Below are 24,647 nucleotides of genomic sequence, written 5' to 3'. Positions count from 1 at the left end.
GTCATATAAAGTCTCTAAATCTCTAAGACCCTGGGGTTAACTACTGTTGACTGTTACAATGGGAGATAATGTAATGATTATTGCTTTGGGCTTTCTTGTTCGACAGCATGAAAACAAACTGTATTTGCACCAGACAAAAGAACACCTGCTACAGATAATTGTGCCATCACAGCAAAGGCTATTTTTTTGTAAACGGCAGATGATTTATACAGTGGAAATATTCAGTTTACAATTGTAGTTGAGGGATTGCAGCCAGCATTGGAAAAAAGAATACTACAAACAATGAATACGAAATCAAGCAGCTATCAGTCACACGTCTCCCCGAAAAACAAACGTGGAGTACAGAGACCCAGGTCACTCCATTCTGCTTTCAACTACCATTCCTCAACATATAATGTGTTGGCTCAAAGACTATTTTGTCTAGTAATTATTTAGTCCTTCATTGTGGTATGTGTAGGCTTTCAATGAGATAGAATCATTTAAAAAAAAACTGCGACCACAAAACCTGAAACACACAATATGCCTCAATTCACAGAGGTCTCTGAGGATGTGTAATAGTTCTTGAAAACAGTCTGGTTATTCATCATCCGGAAAAAACCCCAGATATACTCAAAGATGATTTATGTGAATTAAAGACGCTTAGTGATTCCACATTTTGCTAAACAGTAGTTGAAAATAATTTGAAGACTACATATACAATTATTGCAATATACTTGCAAAATTAATACTTGCTAAATTAGATTAGCCTACTTATGTTCCCGGGATGTTCTATAACATTACCCGCAACACTGTGCCCTCAGCCACAGGCTATGGAGCCGATTGCTGTCAGTCACACTACATTAAATCCAATGCAGGTCAAAAGTTTTAGATTTAACTCTGTGCTGCCATCTAGTGGTAACGTATCTACATACACACACACTCTGCAAGATTCACCAGTGTAATTATAAACAGGCCCTATATAATGTTGTCTCATGCGCTTACATGTGATATAATGTGATTGGCTACAGCACTACAATATGATACAAAACTAAATGTATTAAAACGACAATGTATCCATTGATTGTAATGGGTATGCCAATACTGTATTTTTAGGGGGTAATGTGGCCATAGGATTCTTGTGTCCATAGTACACAATGTCCTACACAGGAATATAAATAACCAATGTTTGTTGAATTATTTATCATGAAGGATTAGGCTCATTTAAAAGAAGGTCAAATTCACTAGAGAAAAAAACAACACAACGGTGAATGTCAGCCTTATATATATATATATATATATATATATATATATATATATATATGTAATCATTTGTTAAAACATTCCATTGCTGTCTTCAACAAATAAATATCAGTGATCTTTGATGAGTTTTGAAGTGTTTGTACATCTCTTGCCTGGACAATCCTTTCCTTATTTTATTTTTGACGTAACGCGTCGGTCCGTATGACGCCGCATCTCTTTGTTGGTCCAGCGGCAGCTGCGCTCATGTTGTTGTAGCTACTCTCTCTCTCTCTGGAAATATTTTTCTCTTTCGAAATATTTCGTCTCTTGTTTTCGTCGCGGCCTGTACACATCCTAGTATCTAGCGTTTGGTGTCATACCTTGTCACAATATCAAGTTAAACCGAGTAATGGACTCAGACGAAGGGTACAATTATGAATTCGACGAGGAGGAAGAGGAATGCAGCGAAGACAGCGCCGAGGAGGATCCCGAAGACGACACCCTGGAAGTGGAGTTGGATGATCCTGTTGTGGCCGGTGGAGAACGAGATGAATGTGGGGAGACCGGAGGCAGTGGCCTAGGGCCCGGTCAAGACGAAGAGGATTATCGGTTCGAGGTTTTGACTGCTGAACAGATCCTTCAGCATATGGTCGAGTGTATCAGGGAGGTCAATGATGTCATCCAGGTGAGGTGAAGGAAAGGCCGAGGATGTTGGGTCTCGGTAGGCCGCAAATTGTAAAAACGTAAACAGCTAATTATTTACCGATTTAGTTTACTGTCCATCACAAACAATCGTAGGTGACTGTAAGCCTCAACGTATGTTAGCCTGTTTGTTAGCTAACCTTACCTAACTAGTTACAAACTACCGTTAGTAACGTTACCTTAGTTTAGGTACTGTAGCTAAATTACTCCGACTTCCATTTCAACAAACTGTTACTGTAGCTAACCAGCTAACTAAATTAATGGTATCTGTCTGGTAGGGAAGCTGACAAAATGTTTTCTCTTTAGTTGAGTCAATTAAGGTTAGCTAACGAACCAATAACACCATGTTATATCTCTTGAATGACTAGTGCGCCTGGTTCAACGAGAGATAAGTGAGTTGTCAACTCTGCCAAGATGCTGACCCAACTAGCTACAGTAAGATGAAGTAAAAAAAATAATAATAATAATAACTATTAGACCCAGCCAGAAAAGCTAGCTAGTTTGGCTAGTCATCTTTGTCATTTCCCCTGTTGCCTACAACGTAGCTATTACAACACTGTCATCAACAGTATTTGTCTACTATCATGGCATCAAAATGGCGAAGTAGCTAACGTTACTGAGCTATTTAATTTTTTGTTGAAATCCTATCAGCCCCCCCTGTGTGTCCATAGTTTCACCTGGATTATCAACTAGCTCTCTTTGCTATCTTTACTTTCCACTGTCTGATTTTTTTTGAGGCCTGTGCGCCTGAAACAACATGGCCGAACCTTGATTCCCACTTCTGTCAGCCACTGAGTTTGTCTGCAATGAATTGCAGATTTATTTTTAAATATATAAATCCTATTATTAGACACATTTTGAACAATAATAGCCCTATTTTGTCTGTGTAACTGACATGACCGTACTGCTAGTTACCGGTTAGTGTGTTATAATCCAATGCTAAATAGCTAGCTAGTTAAGTGGCTGTCTTTTAATAAAAGGTATGAAGCTTTCCCGGAGGACGTATAAATGTGTATTTTGCCTCCTCATTTTTTGTTACTCTTCTCTAGAACCCTGCAACGATAACAAGAATACTTCTTAGTCACTTCAATTGGGACAAAGAGAAACTGATGGAAAGGTTAGTCGTGACATTGGCTCTTGTATGATTTGTTGTAAAAAAACAGTGTAATCTTCTTGGCTCTATTAGTGCCATCATTGTGTTAGGTTAGGTGGTCTGTTGAATGGCAATATGGTCTGGTATTAAATATGAATAGACAGCATTACACAAGGAAATTGAATTGATCAAATTAATTGTCTGTTTACCAATTTTACTGCAGGCCCTTTTTAATGCTCCATTTGCGCTATGTCCAATAGTTAAAAGTCCCGAGATCTGGCACATGTATCGCCTTTGTCTTGGTGCTCTAGTTTGGCTATGACCTATTGCCTTTCTATGTAACCGTTTGTTCTAGCATGACCTAAAGACCCTATTCTAGTGAATAATACACCAGCCAATTAAAGTAGCGTGTTTCCCAGCCAGTGATGACATGTCTTCTCTCACTAGATATTTTGATGGGAACCTTGACAAATTGTTCTCGGAATGCCATGTCATCAACCCCAGTAAGAAGTCGAGGACGCGGCTGATGAACACGAGGTCCTCTGCTCAGGATCTTCCCTGTCAGATCTGCTACCTGAACTACCCAAACTCGGTCAGTACCCTACTCTGAAGGGAGAGATGCACAACTCCCTATCCGCTAGGCAGTAGTGTACATCTGAAAGGATCAGGACATGCCAAGTCAGATCTCCTACCTGAACTACCCAAACTCAGTTAGTCAGTATTATGAAGGGAGACACCCCCTAGCCTCTAACCCTTACCCCCTAGCCTCTTACCCTTACCCCCTAGCCTCTTACCCTTACCCCCTAGCCTCTTACCCTTACCCCCTAGCCTCATACCCTTACCCCCTAGCCTCTTACCCCCTAGCCGCTAACCCTTACCCCCTAGCCGCTAACCCTTACCCCCTAGCCTCTTACCCTTACTCCCTAGCCTCTTACCCGCTAACCCATACCCCCTAGTCTCTAACCCATACCCCCTAGTCTCTAACCCATACCCCCTAGCCTCTAACCCATACCCCCTAGCCTCTAACCCATACCCCCTAGCCTCTAACCCTTACCCCCAAGCCTCTTACCCTTACCCCCTAGCCTCTAACCCATACCCCTGAGCCTCTAACCCATACCCCCTAGCCTCTTACCCTTACCCCCTAGCCTCTATGACTGAATCTTCATCTTCCTCTCCCACAGTACTTCACTGGCCTGGAGTGTGGACACAAGTTCTGCATGCAGTGTTGGGGTGACTACTTGACTACCAAAATCATTGAGGAGGGGATGGGACAGGTAAGCACCACAAACACCTTTTTTGTTTAACCAGAGAAAATACCCTTACGGTAAGAAACCCTTGGTGGGCGGGGCCTGGCAAGAGGTCAGCAGGAAGTAGTCAAGAAGAAAGCAATGCAATAGCACAGACAAAACGTTAATACAATGACCTTTATACATGCGCTTATTCATTCATACATACATACATACTGACATACATACAGCATACATTCATACACACAGCATGTATCGTTACCATGGACTGTAAACTCTTATTCTGACTCAGGAAAAGCGATCATTGGGCTTTTGTTGAGATGTGAAAAAATCTCACCATGTTTCCTTTCTCTTTCCTTAAAAAAAAAAAATAGACAATTTCCTGCCCGGCTCACAGCTGTGATATATTGGTGGACGACAACACAGTCATGTAAGTGTTACGTCTCTCTACATTCCACAGCAGGTAGACTAGCGGTTACAGCGTTGGGACAGTCACTGAAAGGTTGCTGGTTTCCAAATACCCGCGCCGTCAAGATGAACAATCTGTCTGTGCCCTTGAGCAAGACACTTAACCCCGATTTGCTCCAGGGGCTCCTTACTACTATGGAGGACCCTGTAAAAAAACAACACATTTCACTGCATCTATCCGCTCTGTGACAGTAAAGCCTTTCATATTTATTATTATTATTAAGTTTCAGCATTACATACACGCTGCTAGTTCTACACGCTGCTAGTTCTACACGCTGCTAGTTCTACACGCTGCTAGTTCTACACGCTGCTAGTTCTACACGCTGCTTGTTCTACACGCTGCTAGTTCTACACGCTGCTTGTTCTACACGCTGCTAGTTCTACACGCTGCTAGTTCTACACGCTGCTAGTTCTACACGCTGCTAGTTCTACACGCTGCTTGTTCTACACGCTGCTAGTTCTACACGCTGCTAGTTCTACACGCTGCTAGTTCTACACGCTGCTAGTTCTACACGCTGCTTGTTCTACACGCTGCTAGTTCTACACGCTGCTAGTTCTACACGCTGCTTGTTCTACACGCTGCTAGTTCTACACGCTGCTAGTTCTACACGCTGCTAGTTCTGCACGCTGCTAGTTCTACACGCTGCTAGTTCTACACGCTGCTAGTTCTACACGCTGCTAGTTCTACACGCTGCTTGTTCTACACGCTGCTAGTTCTACACGCTGCTTGTTCTACACGCTGCTAGTTCTACACGCTGCTAGTTCTACACGCTGCTAGTTCTACACGCTGCTAGTTCTACACGCTGCTAGTTCTGCACGCTGCTAGTTCTACACGCTGCTAGTTCTACACGCTGCTAGTTCTACACGCTGCTAGTTCTACACGCTGCTAGTTCTACACGCTGCTAGTTCTTCACGCTGCTAGTTCTGTACGCTGCTTGTTCTACACGGTGCTTGTTCTGCACGCTGCTAGTTCTACACGCTGCTAGTTCTGCACGCTGCTAGTTCTGCACGCTGCTAGTTCTGCGCGCTGCTAGTTCTGCGCGCTGCTAGTTCTACGCGCTGCTAGTTCTGCACGCTGCTAGTTCTGCACGCTGCTAGTTCTGCACGCTGCTAGTTCTGCACGCTGCTAGTTCTACACGCTGCTAGTTCTACACGCTGCTAGTTCTGCACGCTGCTAGTTCTACACGCTGCTAGTTCTGCACGCTGCTAGTTCTGCACGCTGCTTGTTCTGCACGCTGCTTGTTCTGCACGCTGCTAGTTCCTACACGCTGCTAGTTCCTACACGCTGCTAGTTCCTACACGCTGCTAGTTCCTACACGCTGCTAGTTCCTACACGCTGCTAGTTCCTACACGCTGTTAGTTCTACACGCTGCTAGTTCCTACACGCTGCTAGTTCCTACACGCTGCTAGTTCTAAACGCTGCTAGTTCTACACGCTGCTAGTTCTAAACGCTGCTAGTTCTACACGCTGCTAGTTCTACACGCTGCTAGTTCCTACACGCTGCTAGTTCTACACGCTGCTAGTTCTACGCGCTGCTAGTTCTACGCGCTGCTAGTTCTACGCGCTGCTAGTTCCTACACGCTGCTTGTTCTACACGCTGCTAGTTCTACACGCTGCTAGTTCTACACGCTGCTAGTTCTACACGCTGCTAGTTCTACACGCTGCTTGTTCTACACGCTGCTAGTTCCTACACGCTGCTAGTTCCTACACGCTGCTAGTTCTACACGCTGCTTGTTCTACACGTGAGAGTTGAAGATGTAGAGTAGCAGATGAGTTTTTATAAATCACATTTTTTTTGTTTTGTTGTATTTGTTCAAATCCACTACATTTGAATTATCATTTGAAAACCACATTATTTTCCTATAGGAGACTGATCACAGAGTCCAAGGTGAAGTTGAAGTACCAACACTTGATTACCAATAGTTTTGTAGAGGTAAGCTGTGTAATGTTCTTCATTGATTTTATATATATATATATACACACACACACACACACACACACACACATAGCATCTTGTGCTTTATATGTAGATGTCTGTACTCTAAAATACAATGTAGCCGTTTTCCATGTAAGCCTAGCTGTGAGAATATTGAATCTGTTCTTCAGATGTTAGATAATCTTGCTTGTTTGGGAGAAGAGGAGGATCGGCATGTAATTCCTTCTGCTTTTGTGTCCCACTTCTTATGTTCCTGTCCTCTCGTCCTCAGTGCAATCGGCTGTTAAAATGGTGCCCGGCGCCAGACTGTCATCACGTAGTCAAAGTCCAGTACCCAGATGCTAAGCCTGTGAGATGCACATGTGGCCGGCAGTTCTGGTAAGAGACAAGCCATACTATGACTTAAAATTCCCTGCTTATTGGTTTTGTTTTTTGTTGTATATCACACCTTCTCTGGTATGTAAAGGACCATCTTACCACTAATACTCACACAGAAGACGTCTTGATTTTATTCACACACTGTTCTCAAAAACGCATGATGATATCTCCTGCCGTTGTCACACAAATGGAATCCTATAAAAAAAAAAGTTATTGATTTTAATGGTTACATGTGGATCTTTATTTCAACCCAATTCATTTGCAGCTTCAATTGTGGCGAGAACTGGCATGATCCCGTCAAGTGTAAGGTATGTCACAACGGAGTCTAAATTCAACCCTCCCTGTCAGTGGTAATGTAATAGTGGTCAGACGCAGTCCACAAAAACAACTCTAACCCTTACCCCATATACATTTCATCTACTGTAGATCTGACAGGATAGGTGGTGGTAGCTTCACCTTGTCCCTTGATAGGATAGGTGGTGGTAGCTTCACTTTGTCCCCTGACAGGATAGGTGGTGGTAGCTTCACTTTGTCCCCTGACAGGATAGGTGGTGGTAGCTTCACCCTGTCCCCTGACAGGATAGGTGGTGGTAGCTTCACCATGTCCCCTACCAGGATAGGTGGTGGTAGCTTCACCTTGTCCCCTGACAGGATAGGTGGTGGTAGCTTCACCTTGTCCCCTGACAGGATAGGTGGTGGTAGCTTCACCTTGTCCTCTGATATGATAGGTGGTGGTAGCTTCACCTTGTCCCCTACCAGGATAGGTGGTGGTAGCTTCACCTTGTCCCCTGACAGGATAGGTGGTGGTAGCTTCACCTTGTCCCCTGACAGGATAGGTGGTGGTAGCTTTACCTTGTCCCCTGACCGGATAGGTGGTGGTAGCTTCACCTTGTCCCCTGACAGGATAGGTGGTGGTAGCTTCACCTTGTCCCCTGACCGGATAGGTGGTGGTAGCTTCACCTTGTCCCCTGACAGGATAGGTGGTGGTAGCCTCACCTTGTCCTCTACCAGGATAGGTGGTGGTAGCTTCACCTTGTCCCCTGATAGGATAGGTGGTGGTAGCTTCACCTTGTCCTCTACCAGGATAGGTGGTGGTAGCTTCACCTTGTCCCCTGATAGGATAGGTGGTGGTAGCTTCACCTTGTCCCCTGACAGGATAGGTGGTGGTAGCTTCACCTTGTCCCCTACCAGGATAGGTGGTGGTAGCTTCACCTTGTCCCCTACCAGGATAGGTGGTGGTAGCTTCACCTTGTCCCCTGACAGGATAGGTGGTGGTAGCTTCACCTTGTCCCCTACCAGGATAGGTGGTGGTAGCTTCACCTTGTCCCCTACCAGGATAGGTGGTGGTAGCTTCACCTTGTCCCCTGACAGGATAGGTGGTGGTAGCTTCACCTTGTCCCCTGATAGGATAGGTGGTGGTAGCTTCACCTTGTCCCCTGACAGGATAGGTGGTGGTAGCTTCACCTTGTCCCCTGACAGGATAGGTGGTGGTAGCTTCACCTTGTCCCCTGACAGGATAGGTGGTGGTAGCTTCACCTTGTCCCCTGACAGGATAGGTGGTGGTAGCTTCACCTTGTCCCCTGACAGGATAGGTGGTGGTAGCTTCACCTTGTCCCCTGACAGGATAGGTGGTGGTAGCTTCACCATGTCCCCTACCAGGATAGGTGGTGGTAGCTTCACCTTGTCCCCTGACAGGATAGGTGGTGGTAGCTTCACCTTGTCCCCTGACAGGATAGGTAGAATGGTCACCATATTGCTTATCCTTTCAGGTCTCCACTAGTGACAATGGGTTGGTTCTAGATTGGGCCCTAGTCTACACATTCATGGTCAGTGGTAAAGTGTGCTTGGGACAGAGGTCCCCTGACAATAACATAGTTATACTGTAATATAGTTATCTTGGTGACTTTGAACTTGTTGTATTGAATCTCTTTGTTGTAATCTTTCAGTGGTTGAGGAAATGGATCAAGAAGTGTGACGATGACAGCGAGACGTCTAACTGGATCGCAGCCAATACACGGGTATTTAAAAAGACTTGGCTCTAAATACAATCCTGGTCTGTTTTTTTTATGGATCACTTGTGTGTCCTTCCCACAAAACCAGGTAGATTTGTATTTTGAGGATCTCTTTAAGCATTTTTAGGACTGGTTTCCCCCAGACACAGATTACGCCCTATTCCTGGACTAAAAAAGCATTCTCTGTGGATATTCTAGGCTTAATCTGTGTCAGGGAAACTGGCTCTTACATGTTGCTCTATAGTGCTGCCGCTTTGCGAACGATGACCTGTTACTGAGCCCCCATCTCTGCTTGGCCATCTGTCCCTCAGGAGTGCCCCAAATGCCACGTGACCATTGAGAAGGACGGCGGCTGCAACCACATGGTGTGTCGGAACCAGAGCTGCAAGGCAGAGTTCTGCTGGGTCTGCCTGGGGCCCTGGGAACCACACGGCTCTGCCTGGTGGGTGGATGGGTGGGGGATCTACCTCCTACTGACTAGTGCTATTTTACTGGAAGTCTATGGGTATCAGCGTTGGACTAGTAACCGGAAGGTCAAGTGCAAGTTCAAATCCCCGAGCTGACATGGTATAAATCTTTCGTTCTGCCCCTAAACAGGCAGTTCAGGGGCAGAGGCTGTTCCTAGGCCGTCATTGAAAATAAGAATTTGTTCTTAACTGACTTGCCTAGTTAAATAAAGGTTAAAAAAAAAATAATAATCTGCTAGTAAGATACCCATAGACTTGCAGTCATTGTGCTAATGCTAGTTAGCATTGGCTCGTGAAACTACCTCTAACTTCCTTCATACTGGCCACAGAAACATTAAAAGGGTATTGGCGAGTTCATCTGGAAGTTGATGAATGCCAACATTCAGAAGTGTCCCTTTTAGATTCCATTATTGTCCTTCTGCTTTATCCCAACACCCCAGAAAGACTCATGCAGGTTGGAGCGGGGGGGCTGCCTTACTTGGGCAGCCATGGAGCAGGTGTTGTGGTGGGGGGGGGGGGGGGGGGGGGTTAGGCCTCGACGGCAGGTGAAGGTATCTAGGACTTGTTGCTAGCACTTCTCCTGTTAAAAGCTCACTTCCGGACAGATTTTCTGTCAGACCCGGGATTCAAACTGGCATCCCTCCAGTTGCTGTAATAATGAAGGAAGCTACAACCATATGGGACTAAAATGTTTTTTAGTTTTTTTTCTCCTCTCACTAATTCCTAGCTCTGTGTTTATTGTAGGTACAACTGCAACCGCTACAATGAGGATGATGCCAAGGCAGCGAGGGACGCCCAAGAGGTAACAGTGAGTCATGGTGTCTTTAGTGTTCCTCACTGTAGACTAGAATCACAACACAGTCCTGGTCTTTGTTGACCATCATGTATAATGACATATTTCCTCATTCTCACAACAGTTCAGTGATGGTGTAGTGGTGGCTATGCTAGTGGTGGTGTAGTAGTGGTGGTGGCTATGCTAGTGACTGTTTAGTGGTGGTGGCTATGCTAGTGGTGGTGGCTATGCTAGTGACTGTTTAGTGGTGGTGGCTATGCTAGTGGTGGTGGCTATGCTAGTGACGGTGTACTAGTGGTGGCTATGCTAGTGACGGTGTACTAGTGGTGGCTATGCTAGTGGTGGCTATGCTAGTGGTGGCTATGCTAGTGGTGGCTATGCTAGTGACTGTTTAGTGGTGGTGGCTATGCTAGTGGTGGTGGCTATGCTAGTGACGGTGTACTAGTGGTGGCTATGCTAGTGACGGTGTACTAGTGGTGGCTATGCTAGTGGTGGCTATGCTAGTGGTGGTGTACTAGTGGTGGCTATGCTAGTGGTGGCTATGCTAGTGGTGGCTATGCTAGTGGCGGTGTAGTAGTGGTGGCTATGCTAGTGACTGTTTAGTGGTGGTGGCTATGCTAGTGGTGGTGGCTATGCTAGTGGTGGTGGCTATGCTAGTGGTGGCTATGCTAGTGGTGGTGTACTAGTCAAATCAAATCAAATTTTATTTGTCACTTACACATGGTTAGCAGATGTTAATGCGAGTGTAGCGAAATGCTTGTGCTTCTAGTTCCGACAATGCAGTAATAACAAGTAATCTAACTAACAATTCCAAAACTACTGTCTTGTACACAGTGTAAGGGGATAAAGAATATGTACATAAGGATATATGAATGAGTGATGGTACAGAGCAGCATAGGCAAGATACAGTAGATGGTATCGAGTACAGTATGTACAAATGAGATGAGTATGTAAACAAAGTGGCATAGTTTAAAGTGGCTAGTGATACATGTATTACATAAGGATACAGTCGATGATATAGAGTACAGTATATACGTATGCATATGAGATGAATAATGTAGGGTAAGTAACATTATATAAGGTAGCATTGTTTAAAGTGGCTAGTGATATATTTACATCATTTCCCATCAATTCCCATTATTGAAGTGGCTGGAGTTGAGTCAGTGTCAGTGTGTTGGCAGCAGCCACTCAGTGTTAGTGGTGGCTGTTTAACAGTCTGATGGCCTTGAGATAGAAGCTGTTTTTCAGTCTCTCGGTCCCAGCTTTGATGCACCTGTACTGACCTCGCCTTCTGGATGATAGCGGGGTGAACAGGCAGTGGCTCGGGTGGTTGATGTCCTTGATGATCTTTATGGCCTTCCTGTGACATCGGGTGGTGTAGGTGTCCTGGAGGGCAGGTAGTTTGCCCCCGGTGATGCGTTGTGCAGACCTCACTACCCTCTGGAGAGCCTTACGGTTGAGGGCGGAGCAGTTGCCGTACCAGGCGGTGATACAACCCGACAGGATGCTCTCGATTGTGCATCTGTAGAACTTTGTGAGTGCTTTTGGTGACAAGCCAAATTTCTTCAGCCTCCTGAGGTTGAAGAGGCGCTGCTGCGCCTTCTTCACGATGCTGTCTGTGTGAGTGGACCAATTCAGTTTGTCTGTGATGTGTATGCCGAGGAACTTAAAACTTGCTACCCTCTCCACTACTGTTCCATCGATGTGGATAGGGGGGTGTTCCCTCTGCTGTTTCCTGAAGTCCACAATCATCTCCTTAGTTTTGTTGACGTTGAGTGTGAGGTTATTTTCCTGACACCACACTCCGAGGGCCCTCACCTCCTCCCTGTAGGCCGTCTCGTCGTTGTTGGTAATCAAGCCTACCAATGTTGTGTCGTCCGCAAACTTGATGATTGAGTTGGAGGCGTGCGTGGCCACGCAATCGTGGGTGAACAGGGAGTACAGGAGAGGGCTCAGAACGCACCCTTGTGGGGCCCCAGTGTTGAGGATCAGCGGGGAGGAGTTGTTGTTGCCTACCCTCACCACCTGGGGGCGGCCCGTCAGGAAGTCCAGTACCCAGTTGCACAGGGCGTGGTCGAGACCCAGGGTCTCGAGCTTGATGACGAGCTTGGAGGGTACTATGGTGTTGAATGCCGAGCTGTAGTCGATGAACAGCATTCTCACATAGGTATTCCTCTTGTCCAGATGGGTTAGGGCAGTGTGCAGTGTGGTTGAGATTGCATAAGCAAATTGGAGTGGGTCTAGGGTGTCAGGTAGGGTGGAGGTGATATGGTCCTTGACTAGTCTCTCAAAGCACTTCATGATGACGGATGTGAGTGCTACGGGGCGGTAGTCATTTAGCTCAGTTACCTTAGCTTTCTTGGGAACAGGAACAATGGTGGCCCTCTTGAAGCATGTGGGAACAGCAGACTGGTATAGGGATTGATTGAATATGTCCGTAAACACACCGGCCAGCTGGTCTGCGCATGCTCTGAGGGCGCGGCTGGGGATGCCGTATGGGCCTGCAGCCTTGCGAGGGTTAACACGTTTAAATGTCTTACTCACCTCGGCTGCAGTGAAGGAGAGACCGCATGTTTTCGTTGCAGGCCGTGTCAGTGGCACTGTATTGTCCTCAAAGCGGGCAAAAAAGTTATTTAGTCTGCCTGGGAGCAAGACATCCTGGTCCGTGACTGGGCTGGATTTCTTCCTGTAGTCCGTGATTGACTGTAGACCCTGCCACATGCCTCTTGTGTCTGAGCCGTTGAATTGAGATTCTACTTTGTCTCTGTACTGGCGCTTAGCTTGTTTGATAGCCTTGCGGAGGGAATAGCTGCACTGTTTGTATTCGGTCATGTTACCAGACACCTTGCCCTGATTAAAAGCAGTGGATCGCGCTTTCAGTTTCACACGAATGCTGCCATCAATCCACGGTTTCTGGTTAGGGAATGTTTTAATCGTTGCTATGGGAACGACATCTTCAACGCATGTTCTAATGAACTCGCACACCGAATCAGCGTATTCGTCAATGTTGTTATCTGACGCAATACGAAACATCTCCCAGTCCACGTGATGGAAGCAGTCTTGGAGTGTGGAGTCGGCTTGGTCGGACCAGCGTTGGACAGACCTCAGCGTGGGAGCCTCTTGTTTTAGTTTCTGTCTGTAGGCAGGGATCAACAAAATGGAGTCGTGGTCAGCTTTTCCGAAAGGGGGGCGGGGCATGGCCTTATATGCGTCGCGGAAGTTAGAGTAACAATGATCCAAGGTCTTTCCACCCCTGGTTGCGCAATCGATATGCTGATAAAATTTAGGGAGTCTTGTTTTCAGATTAGCCTTGTTAAAATCCCCAGCTACAATGAATGCAGCCTCCGGATAAATCGTTTCCAGTTTGCAGAGAGTTAAATAAAGTTCGTTCAGAGCCATCGATGTGTCTGCTTGGGGGGGGATATATACGGCTGTGATTATAATCGAAGAGAATTCTCTTGGTAGATAATGCGTTCTACATTTGATTGTGAGGAATTCTAAATCAGGTGAACAGAAGGATTTGAGTTCCTGTATGTTTCTTTCATCACACCATGTCACGTTGGCCATGAGGCATACGCCCCCGCCCCTCTTCTTACCAGAAAGATGTTTGTTTCTGTCAGCGCGATGCGTGGAGAAACCCGTTGGCTGCACCGCTTCGGATAGAGTCTCTCCAGTGAGCCATGTTTCAGTGAAGCAAAGGACGTTACAGTCTCTGATGTCCCTCTGGAATGCTACCCTTGCTCGGATTTCATCAACCTTGTTGTCAAGAGACTGGACATTGGCAAGAAGAATGCTAGGGAGTGGTGCACGGTGTGCCCGTCTCCGGAGTCTGACCAGAAGACCGCCTCGTTTCCCTCTCTTTCGGAGTCGTTTTTTTGGGTCGCTGCATAGGATCCACTCCGTTGTCCTGTTTGTAAGGCAGAACACAGGATCCGCTTCGCGAAAAACATATTCTTGGTCGTACTGATGGTGAGTTGACGCTGATCTTATATTCAGTAGTTCTTCTCGACTGTATGTAATGAAACCTAAGATGACCTGGGGTACTAATGTAAGAAATAACACGTAAAAAAACAAAAAACTGCATAGTTTCCTAGGAACGCGAAGCGAGGCGGCCATCTCTGTCGGCGCCGGTGGTGGTGTAGTGGTGGCTATGCTAGTGATGGTGTATTGGTGGCTGTGGTGGTGTAGTGGTGGCGGTGTAGTGGTGGCTATGGTAGTGGTGGCTATGCTAGTGATGGTGTAGTGGTGGCTATGCTAGTGGTGGCTATGCTAGTGGTGGCTATGCTAGTGGCGGTGTAGTGGTGGCTATGCTAGTGGCGGTGTAGTGGTGGCCATGCTGGTGGCTATGCTAGTGGCTGTGTAGTGGTGGCTATGCTAGTGGTGGCTATGCTAGTGGTGGCTATGCTAGTGGTGGCTATGCTAGTGGCGGTGTAGTGGTGGCTATGCTAGTGGCGGTGTAGTGGTGGCCATGCTGGTGACGGTGTAGTGGTGGCTATGCTAGTGGCTGTGTAGTGGTGGCTATGCTAGTGGCTATGCTAGTGGTGGCCATGCTGGTGGCGGTGTAGTTGTGGCCATGCTGGTGGCGGTGTAGTGGTGGCTATGCTAGTGGCTGTGTAGTGGTGGCTATGCTAGTGGTGGCTATGCTAGTGGTGGTGTAGTGGTGGCTATGCTAGTGGCGGTGTAGTGGTGGCTATGCTAGTGGCGGTGTAGTGGTGGCTATGCTAGTGGCCCTTAGCTGTGGTATATTGGCACTATACCTCAACCCCCGAGGTGCCTTATTGCTATTATAAACTGGTTACCAACGTAATTAGAGCAGTGAAAATAAATGTTTTGTCATACCCGTGGTATACCACGGCTGTCAGCCAATCAGCATTCAGGGCTCGAACCACCCAGTTTATAATGGTGGTTATGCCTGTTATGGGGTACTGGTGGTTATGCCTGTTATGGGGGTACTGGTGGTTATGCCTGTTATGGCATACTGGTGGTTATGCCTGTTATGGCATACTGGTGGTTATGCCTGTTATGGCATACTGGTGGTTATGCCTGTTATGGGGGTACTGGTGGTTATGCCTGTTATGGCATACTGGTGGTTATGCCTGTTATGGCATACTGGTGGTTATGCCTGTTATGGCATACTGGTGGTTATGCCTGTTATGGCATACTGGTGGTTATGCCTGTTATGGCATACTGGTGGTTATGCCTGTTATGGTGTACTGGTGGTTATGCCTGTTATGGGGTACTGGTGGTTATGCCTGTTATGGGGAACTGGTGGTTATGCCTGTTATGGGGTACTGGTGGTGGTTGTGCTAGTGGTTGGTGGTTGTGGTTGGTGGTTGTGCTAGTGGTGGGTGGGGTTGTGCTAGTGGTGGGTGGGTGGGCTAGTAGTGGGTGGGGTTGTGCTAGTGGTGGGTGGGGTTGTGCTACTGGTGGGTGGGTGGGTGGGTGGGCTAGTGGTGGGTGGGGTTGTGCTAGTGGTGGGTGGGGTTGTGCTAGTGGTGGGTGGGTGGGCTAGTGGTGGGTGGGCAAGTGGTGGGGGGTGTGCTAGTGGTTATACTAGTGGTGGGTGGTTATACTAGTGGTGGGTGGGTGGGCTAGTGGTGGGGGGGTTGTACTAGTGGTGGAGGGGTGGGCTAGTGGTGGGGGGGTTGTACTAGTGGTGATACTAGTGGGGGGGGTTGTGCTAGTGGTTATACTACTGGGGGGGGTGTGCTAGTGGTTATACTAGTGGGTGGATGGGCTAGTGGTTATACTAGTGGTAGGTGGATGGGCTAGTGGTTATACTAGTGGTGGGTGGATGGGCTAGTGGTTATACTAGTGGTGGGTGGGTGGGCTAGTGGTTATACTAGTGGTGGGTGGAATTGCTAGTGGTTATACTAGTGGGGGGGTTGTGCTAGTGGTTATACTAGTGGTTATACTAGTGGTGGGTGGATGGGCTAGTGGTTATACTAGTGGTGGTTATACTAGTGGTTATACTAGTGGTTCTACTAGTGGTGGTTATACTAGTGGTTATACTAGTGGGGGGGTTGTGCTAGTGGTTATACTAGTGGTGGGTGGATGTGCTAGTGGTTATACTAGTGGTGGGTGGATGGGCTAGTGGTTATACTAGTGGTGGGTGGATGGGCTAGTGGTTATACTAGTGGTGGGTGGATGGGCTAGTGGTTATACTAGTGGTGGGTGGATGGGCTAGTGGTTATACTATTGGTGGGTGGTTATACTAGTGGTTATACTAGTGATGGGTGGGTGGGCTAGTGGTTATACTAGTGGTGGGTGGGCTAGTGGTTATACTAGTGGTTATACTAGTGGTGGGTGGATGGGCTAGTGGTTATACTAGTGGTGGGTGGATGGGCTAGTGGTTATACTAGTGGTGGGTGGTTGGGCTAGTGGTTATACTAGTGGTGGGTGGGCTAGTGGTTATACTAGTGGTTATACTAGTGGTGGGTGGTTATACTAGTGGTTATACTAGTGGTGGGTGGATGGGCTAGTGGTTATACTAGTGGTGGGTGGATGGGCTAGTGGTTATACTAGTGGTGGGTGGTTGGGCTAGTGGTTATACTAGTGGTGGGTGGATGGGCTAGTGGTTATACTAGTGGTGGGTGGTTATGCTAGTGGTTATACTAGTGGTGGGTGGATGGGCTAGTGGTTATACTAGTGGTGGGTGGTTATACTAGTGGTTATACTAGTGGTGGGTGGTTATACTAGTGGTTACACTAGTGGTGAGTGGTTATACTAGTGGTGGGTGGTTATACTAGTGGTGGATGGGCTAGTGGTTATACTAGTGGTTATACTAGTGGTGGGTGGTTATACTAGTGGTGGGTGGTTATACTAGTGGTGGGTGGTTATACTAGTGGTTATACTAGTGGTGGGTGGTTATACTAGTGGTGGGTGGTTATACTAGTGGTGGGTGGTTATACTAGTGGTGGGTGGTTATACTAGTGGTTATACTAGTGGTGGATGGGCTAGTGGTTATACTAGTGGTTATACTAGTGGTTGTGCTAGTGGTTGTACTAGTGGTGGGTGGATGGGCTAGTGGTTATACTAGTGGTGGGTGGATGGGCTAGTGGTTATACTGGTGGTGGGCGGATGGGCTAGTGGTTATACTAGTTGTGGATGGGCTAGTGGTTGTGCTAGTGGTTATACTAGTGGTGGGTGGATGGGCTAGTGGTTATACTAGTGGTGGGTGGATGGGCTAGTGGTTATACTAGTGGTTATACTAGTGGTTATACTAGTGGTGGTTGTACTAGTGGTTATACTAGTGGTGGGTGGATGGGCTAGTGGTTATACTAGTGGTGGTGGGTGGGCTAGTGGTTATACTAGTGGTGGGTGGATGGGCTAGTGGTTATACTAGTGGTGGGTGGAATGGCTAGTGGTTATACTAGTGGGGGGGTTGTGCTAGTGGTTATACTAGGGGTTATACTAGTGGTGGGTGGATGGGCTAGTGGTTATACTAGTGGTTCTACTAGTGGTGGTTATACTAGTGGGGGGGTTGTGCTAGTGGTTATACTAGTGGTGGGTGGATGTGCTAGTGGTTATACTAGTGGTGGGTGGATGGGCTAGTGGTTATACTAGTGGTGGGTGGATGGGCTAGTGGTTATACTAGTGGTGGGTGGATGGGCTAGTGGTTATACTAGTGGTGGGTGGATGGGCTAGTGGTTATACTAGTGGTGGGTGGTTATACTAGTGATGGGTGGGTGGGCTAGTGGTTATACTAGTGGTGGGTGGGCTAGTGGTTATACTAGTGGTTATACTAGTGGTGGGTGGATGGGCTAGTGGTGGGTGGTTATACTAGTGGTTATACTAGTGGTGGGTGGATGGGCTAGTGGTTATACTAGTGGTGGGTGGATGGGCTAGTGGTTATACTAGTGGTGGGTGGTTGGGCTAGTGGTTATACTAGTGGTGGGTGGGCTAGTGGTTATACTAGTGGTTATACTAGTGGTGGGTGGATGGGCTAGTGGTTATACTAGTGGTGGGTGGATGGGCTAGTGTTTATACTAGTGGTGGGTGGTTGGGCTAGTGGTTATACTAGTGGTGGGTGGATGGGCTAGTGGTTATACTAGTGGTGGGTGGTTATGCTAGTGGTTATACTAGTGGTGGGTGGATGGGCTAGTGGTTATACTAGTGGTGGGTGGTTATACTAGTGGTTATACTAGTGGTGGGTGGTTATACTAGTGGTTACACTAGTGGTGGGTGGTTATACTAGTGGTGGGTGGTTATACTAGTGGTGGATGGGCTAGTGTTTATACTAGTGGTTATACTAGTGGTGGGTGGTTATACTAGTGGTGGGTGGTTATACTAGTGGTGGGTGGTTATACTAGTGGTTATACTAGTGGTGGGTGGTTATACTAGTGGTGGGTGGTTATACTAGTGGTGGGTGGTTATACTAGTGGTGGGGTTATACTAGTGGTGGGTGGGCTAGTGGTTATACTAGTGGTTATACTAGTGGTTGTGCTAGTGGTTGTACTAGTGGTGGGTGGATGGGCTAGTGGTTATACTAGTGGTGGGTGGATGGGCTAGTGGTTATACTGGTGGTGGGTGGATGGGCTAGTGGTTATACTAGTTGTGGATGGGCTAGTGGTTATACTAGTGGTTGTGCTAGTGGTTATACTAGTGGTGGGTGGATGGGCTAGTGGTTATACTAGTGGTGGGTGGATGGGCTAGTGGTTATACTAGTGGTTATACTAGTGGTTATACTAGTGGTGGTTGTACTAGTGGTTATACTAGTGGTGGGTTGATGGGCTAGTGGTTATACTAGTGGTGGGTGGATGGGCTAGTGGTTATACTAGTGGTGGGTGGATGGGCTAGTGGTTATACTAGTGGTGGGTGGATGGGCTAGTGGTTATACTAGTGGTGGGTGGATGGGCTAGTGGTTATACTAGTGGTGGGTGGATGGGCTAGTGGTTATACTGGTGGTGGGTGGATGGGCTAGTGGTTATACTAGTTGTGGATGGGCTAGTGGTTATACTAGTGGTTGTGCTAGTGGTTATACTAGTGGTGGGTGGATGGGCTAGTGGTTATACTAGTGGTTATACTAGTGGTGGTTGTACTAGTGGTTATACTAGTGGTGGGTTGATGGGCTAGTGGTTATACTAGTGGTGGGTGGATGGGCTAGTGGTTATACTAGTGGTGGGTGGATGGGCTAGTGGTTATACTAGTGGTGGGTGGATGGGCTAGTGGTTATACTAGTGGTGGGTGGATGGGCTAGTGGTTATACTAGTGGTGGGTGGATGGGCTAGTGGTTATACTAGTGGGGGGGTTGTGCTAGTGGTTATACTAGTGGTGGGTGGATGGGCTAGTGGTTATACTAGTGGTGGGTGGATGGGCTAGTGGTTATACTAGTGGTGGGTGGATGGGCTAGTGGTTATACTAGTGGTGGGTGGATGGGCTAGTGGTTATACTAGTGGTGGGTGGATGGGCTAGTGGTTATACTAGTGGTGGGTGGATGGGCTAGTGGTTATACTAGTGGTGGGTGGATGGGCTAGTGGTTATACTAGTGGTGGGTGGATGGGCTAGTGGTTATACTAGTGGTGGGTGGATGGGCTAGTGGTTATACTAGTGGTGGGGGGGTTGTGCTAGTGGTTATACTAGTGGTGGGTGGATGGGCTAGTGGTTATACTAGTGGTGGGTGGATGGGCTAGTGGTTATACTAGTGGTGGGTGGATGGGCTAGTGGTTATACTAGTGGTGGGTGGATGGGCTAGTGGTTATACTAGTGGGGGGGTTGTGCTAGTGGTTATACTAGTGGTGGGTGGATGGGCTAGTGGTTATACTAGTGGTGGGTGGATGGGCTAGTGGTTATACTAGTGGTGGGTGGTTATACTAGTGGTGGGTGGATGGGCTAGTGGTTATACTAGTGGTGGGTGGATGGGCTAGTGGTTATACTAGTGGTGGGTGGATGGGCTAGTGGTTATACTAGTGGTGGGTGGTTGGGCTAGTGGTTATACTAGTGGTGGGTGGATGGGCTAGTGGTTATACTAGTGGTGGGTGGATGGGCTAGTGGTTATACTAGTGGTGGGTGGATGGGCTAGTGGTTATACTAGTGGTGGGTGGATGGGCTAGTGGTTATACTAGTGGTGGGTGGATGGGCTAGTGGTTATACTAGTGGTGGGTGGATGGGCTAGTGGTTATACTAGTGGTGGGTGGGCTAGTGGTTATACTAGTGGTGGGTGGATGGGCTAGTGGTTATACTAGTGGTGGGTGGGCTAGTGGTTATACTAGTGGTTATACTAGTGGTGGGTGGATGGGCTAGTGGTTATACTAGTGGTGGGTGGATGGGCTAGTGGTTATACTAGTGGTGGGTGGATGGGCTAGTGGTTATACTAGTGGTGGGTGGATGGGCTAGTGGTTATACTAGTGGTGGGTGGATGGGCTAGTGGTTATACTAGTGGTGGATGGGCTAGTGGTTATACTAGTGGTGGGTGGATGGGCTAGTGGTTATACTATTGGTGGGTGGATGGGCTAGTGGTTATACTATTGGTGGGTGGATGGGCTAGTGGTTATACTAGTGGTGGGTGGATGGGCTAGTGGTTATACTAGTGGTGGGTGGATGGGCTAGTGGTTATACTAGTGGTGGGTGGATGGGCTAGTGGTTATACTAGTGGTGGGGGGATGGGCTAGTGGTTATACTAGTGGTGGGTGGATGGGCTAGTGGTTATACTAGTGGTGGGTGGATGGGCTAGTGGTTATACTAGTGGTGGGTGGATGGGCTAGTGGTTATACTAGTGGTGGGTGGATGGGCTAGTGGTTATACTAGTGGTGGGTGGATGGGCTAGTGGTTATACTAGTGGTGGGTGGATGGGCTAGTGGTTATACTAGTGGTGGGTGGATGGGCTAGTGGTTATACTAGTGGTGGGTGGATGGGCTAGTGGTTATACTAGTGGTGGGTGGATGGGCTAGTGGTTATACTAGTGGGGGGGTTGTGCTAGTGGTTATACTAGTGGTGGGTGGATGGGCTAGTGGTTATACTAGTGGTGGGTGGATGGGCTAGTGGTTATACTAGTGGTGGGTGGATGGGCTAGTGGTTATACTAGTGGTGGGTGGATGGGCTAGTGGTTATACTAGTGGTGGGTGGATGGGCTAGTGGTTATACTAGTGGTGGGTGGATGGGCTAGTGGTTATACTAGTGGTGGGTGGATGGGCTAGTGGTTATACTAGTGGTGGGTGGATGGGCTAGTGGTTATACTAGTGGTGGGTGGATGGGCTAGTGGTTATACTAGTGGTGGGTGGATGGGCTAGTGGTTATACTAGTGGTGGGGGGGTTGTGCTAGTGGTTATACTAGTGGTGGGTGGATGGGCTAGTGGTTATACTAGTGGTGGGTGGATGGGCTAGTGGTTATACTAGTGGTGGGTGGATGGGCTAGTGGTTATACTAGTGGTGGGTGGATGGGCTAGTGGTTATACTAGTGGTGGGTGGATGGGCTAGTGGTTATACTAGTGGTGGGTGGATGGGCTAGTGGTTATACTAGTGGTGGGTGGATGGGCTAGTGGTTATACTAGTGGTGGGTGGATGGGCTAGTGGTTATACTAGTGGTGGGTGGATGGGCTAGTGGTTATACTAGTGGTGGGTGGATGGGCTAGTGGTTATACTAGTGGTTATACTAGTGGTTATACTAGTGGTGGTTGTACTAGTGGTTATACTAGTGGTGGGTGGATGGGCTAGTGGTTATACTAGTGGTGGTGGGTGGGCTAGTGGTTATACTAGTGGTTCTACTAGTGGTGGGTGGTTATACTAGTGGTTATACTAGTGGTGGGTGGATGGGCTAGTGGTTATACTAGTGGTGGGTGGATGGGCTAGTGGTTATACTAGTGGTGGGTGGATGGGCTAGTGGTTATACTAGTGGTGGGTGGAATGGCTAGTGGTTATACTAGTGGGGGGGTTGTGCTAGTGGTTATACTAGTGGTTATACTAGTGGTGGGTGGATGGGCTAGTGGTTATACTAGTGGTTCTACTAGTGGTGGTTATACTAGTGGGGGGGTTGTGCTAGTGGTTATACTAGTGGTGGGTGGATGTGCTAGTGGTTATACTAGTGGTGGGTGGATGGGCTAGTGGTTATACTAGTGGTGGGTGGATGGGCTAGTGGTTATACTAGTGGTGGGTGGATGGGCTAGTGGTTATACTAGTGGTGGGTGGATGGGCTAGTGGTTATACTAGTGGTGGGTGGTTATACTAGTGATGGGTGGGTGGGCTAGTGGTTATACTAGTGGTGGGTGGGCTAGTGGTTATACTAGTGGTTATACTAGTGGTGGGTGGATGGGCTAGTGGTGGGTGGTTATACTAGTGGTTATACTAGTGGTGGGTGGATGGGCTAGTGGTTATACTAGTGGTGGGTGGATGGGCTAGTGGTTATACTAGTGGTGGGTGGTTGGGCTAGTGGTTATACTAGTGGTGGGTGGGCTAGTGGTTATACTAGTGGTTATACTAGTGGTGGGTGGTTATACTAGTGGTTATACTAGTGGTGGGTGGATGGGCTAGTGGTTATACTAGTGGTGGGTGGATGGGCTAGTGTTTATACTAGTGGTGGGTGGTTGGGCTAGTGGTTATACTAGTGGTGGGTGGATGGGCTAGTGGTTATACTAGTGGTGGGTGGTTATGCTAGTGGTTATACTAGTGGTGGGTGGATGGGCTAGTGGTTATACTAGTGGTGGGTGGTTATACTAGTGGTTATACTAGTGGTGGGTGGTTATACTAGTGGTTACACTAGTGGTGGGTGGTTATACTAGTGGTGGGTGGTTATACTAGTGGTGGATGGGCTAGTGTTTATACTAGTGGTTATACTAGTGGTGGGTGGTTATACTAGTGGTGGGTGGTTATACTAGTGGTGGGTGGTTATACTAGTGGTTATACTAGTGGTGGGTGGTTATACTAGTGGTGGGTGGTTATACTAGTGGTGGGGTTATACTAGTGGTGGGTGGGCTAGTGGTTATACTAGTGGTTATACTAGTGGTTGTGCTAGTGGTTGTACTAGTGGTGGGTGGATGGGCTAGTGGTTATACTAGTGGTGGGTGGATGGGCTAGTGGTTATACTGGTGGTGGGTGGATGGGCTAGTGGTTATACTAGTTGTGGATGGGCTAGTGGTTATACTAGTGGTTGTGCTAGTGGTTATACTAGTGGTGGGTGGATGGGCTAGTGGTTATACTAGTGGTGGGTGGATGGGCTAGTGGTTATACTAGTGGTGGGTGGATGGGCTAGTGGTTATACTAGTGGTGGGTGGATGGGCTAGTGGTTATACTAGTGGTGGGTGGATGGGCTAGTGGTTATACTAGTGGTGGGTGGATGGGCTAGTGGTTATACTAGTGGTGGGTGGATGGGCTAGTGGTTATACTGGTGGTGGGTGGATGGGCTAGTGGTTATACTAGTTGTGGATGGGCTAGTGGTTATACTAGTGGTTGTGCTAGTGGTTATACTAGTGGTGGGTGGATGGGCTAGTGGTTATACTAGTGGTTATACTAGTGGTGGTTGTACTAGTGGTTATACTAGTGGTGGGTTGATGGGCTAGTGGTTATACTAGTGGTGGTTGGATGGGCTAGTGGTTATACTAGTGGTGGGTGGATGGGCTAGTGGTTATACTAGTGGTGGGTGGATGGGCTAGTGGTTATACTAGTGGTGGGTGGATGGGCTAGTGGTTATACTAGTGGTGGGTGGATGGGCTAGTGGTTATACTAGTGGGGGGGTTGTGCTAGTGGTTATACTAGTGGTGGGTGGATGGGCTAGTGGTTATACTAGTGGTGGGTGGATGGGCTAGTGGTTATACTAGTGGTGGGTGGATGGGCTAGTGGTTATACTAGTGGTGGGTGGATGGGCTAGTGGTTATACTAGTGGTGGGTGGATGGGCTAGTGGTTATACTAGTGGTGGGTGGATGGGCTAGTGGTTATACTAGTGGTGGGTGGATGGGCTAGTGGTTATACTAGTGGTGGGTGGATGGGCTAGTGGTTATACTAGTGGTGGGGGGGTTGTGCTAGTGGTTATACTAGTGGTGGGTGGATGGGCTAGTGGTTATACTAGTGGTGGGTGGATGGGCTAGTGGTTATACTAGTGGTGGGTGGATGGGCTAGTGGTTATACTAGTGGTGGGTGGATGGGCTAGTGGTTATACTAGTGGTGGGTGGATGGGCTAGTGGTTATACTAGTGGGGGGGTTGTGCTAGTGGTTATACTAGTGGTGGGTGGATGGGCTAGTGGTTATACTAGTGGTGGGTGGATGGGCTAGTGGTTATACTAGTGGTGGGTGGTTATACTAGTGGTGGGTGGATGGGCTAGTGGTTATACTAGTGGTGGGTGGATGGGCTAGTGGTTATACTAGTGGTGGGTGGATGGGCTAGTGGTTATACTAGTGGTGGGTG

At 47.8% G+C, this 24,647-nt stretch overlaps 1 protein-coding gene across 1 annotated transcript in view; it reads left to right on the top strand.

Annotated features, from left to right (window-relative positions):
* The first annotated feature begins 1,599 nt into the window (after positions 1–1,599).
* The window catches only part of LOC139384321 (E3 ubiquitin-protein ligase arih1-like), a 39,393-nt gene continuing 16,345 nt past the window's right edge, over positions 1,600–24,647 (top strand). Inside the window, exons 1-11 of the mRNA XM_071129002.1 lie at positions 1,600–1,903; positions 2,970–3,037; positions 3,461–3,605; positions 4,195–4,287; positions 4,635–4,690; positions 6,595–6,661; positions 6,936–7,042; positions 7,308–7,350; positions 8,989–9,060; positions 9,366–9,496; positions 10,266–10,329. Of these exons, the coding sequence (XP_070985103.1) occupies positions 1,628–1,903; positions 2,970–3,037; positions 3,461–3,605; positions 4,195–4,287; positions 4,635–4,690; positions 6,595–6,661; positions 6,936–7,042; positions 7,308–7,350; positions 8,989–9,060; positions 9,366–9,496; positions 10,266–10,329 (1,122 nt within the window). The 5' untranslated portion in view covers positions 1,600–1,627. The remainder of the gene's footprint in view (positions 1,904–2,969; positions 3,038–3,460; positions 3,606–4,194; positions 4,288–4,634; positions 4,691–6,594; positions 6,662–6,935; positions 7,043–7,307; positions 7,351–8,988; positions 9,061–9,365; positions 9,497–10,265; positions 10,330–24,647) is intronic.

The sequence above is a fragment of the Oncorhynchus clarkii genome, chromosome 26 (assembly GCF_045791955.1).
Source record: "Oncorhynchus clarkii lewisi isolate Uvic-CL-2024 chromosome 26, UVic_Ocla_1.0, whole genome shotgun sequence".
In the NCBI taxonomy this organism is placed as follows: Eukaryota; Metazoa; Chordata; class Actinopteri; order Salmoniformes; family Salmonidae; genus Oncorhynchus; species Oncorhynchus clarkii.
This window is presented reverse-complemented; position numbering and strand designations above follow the sequence as displayed.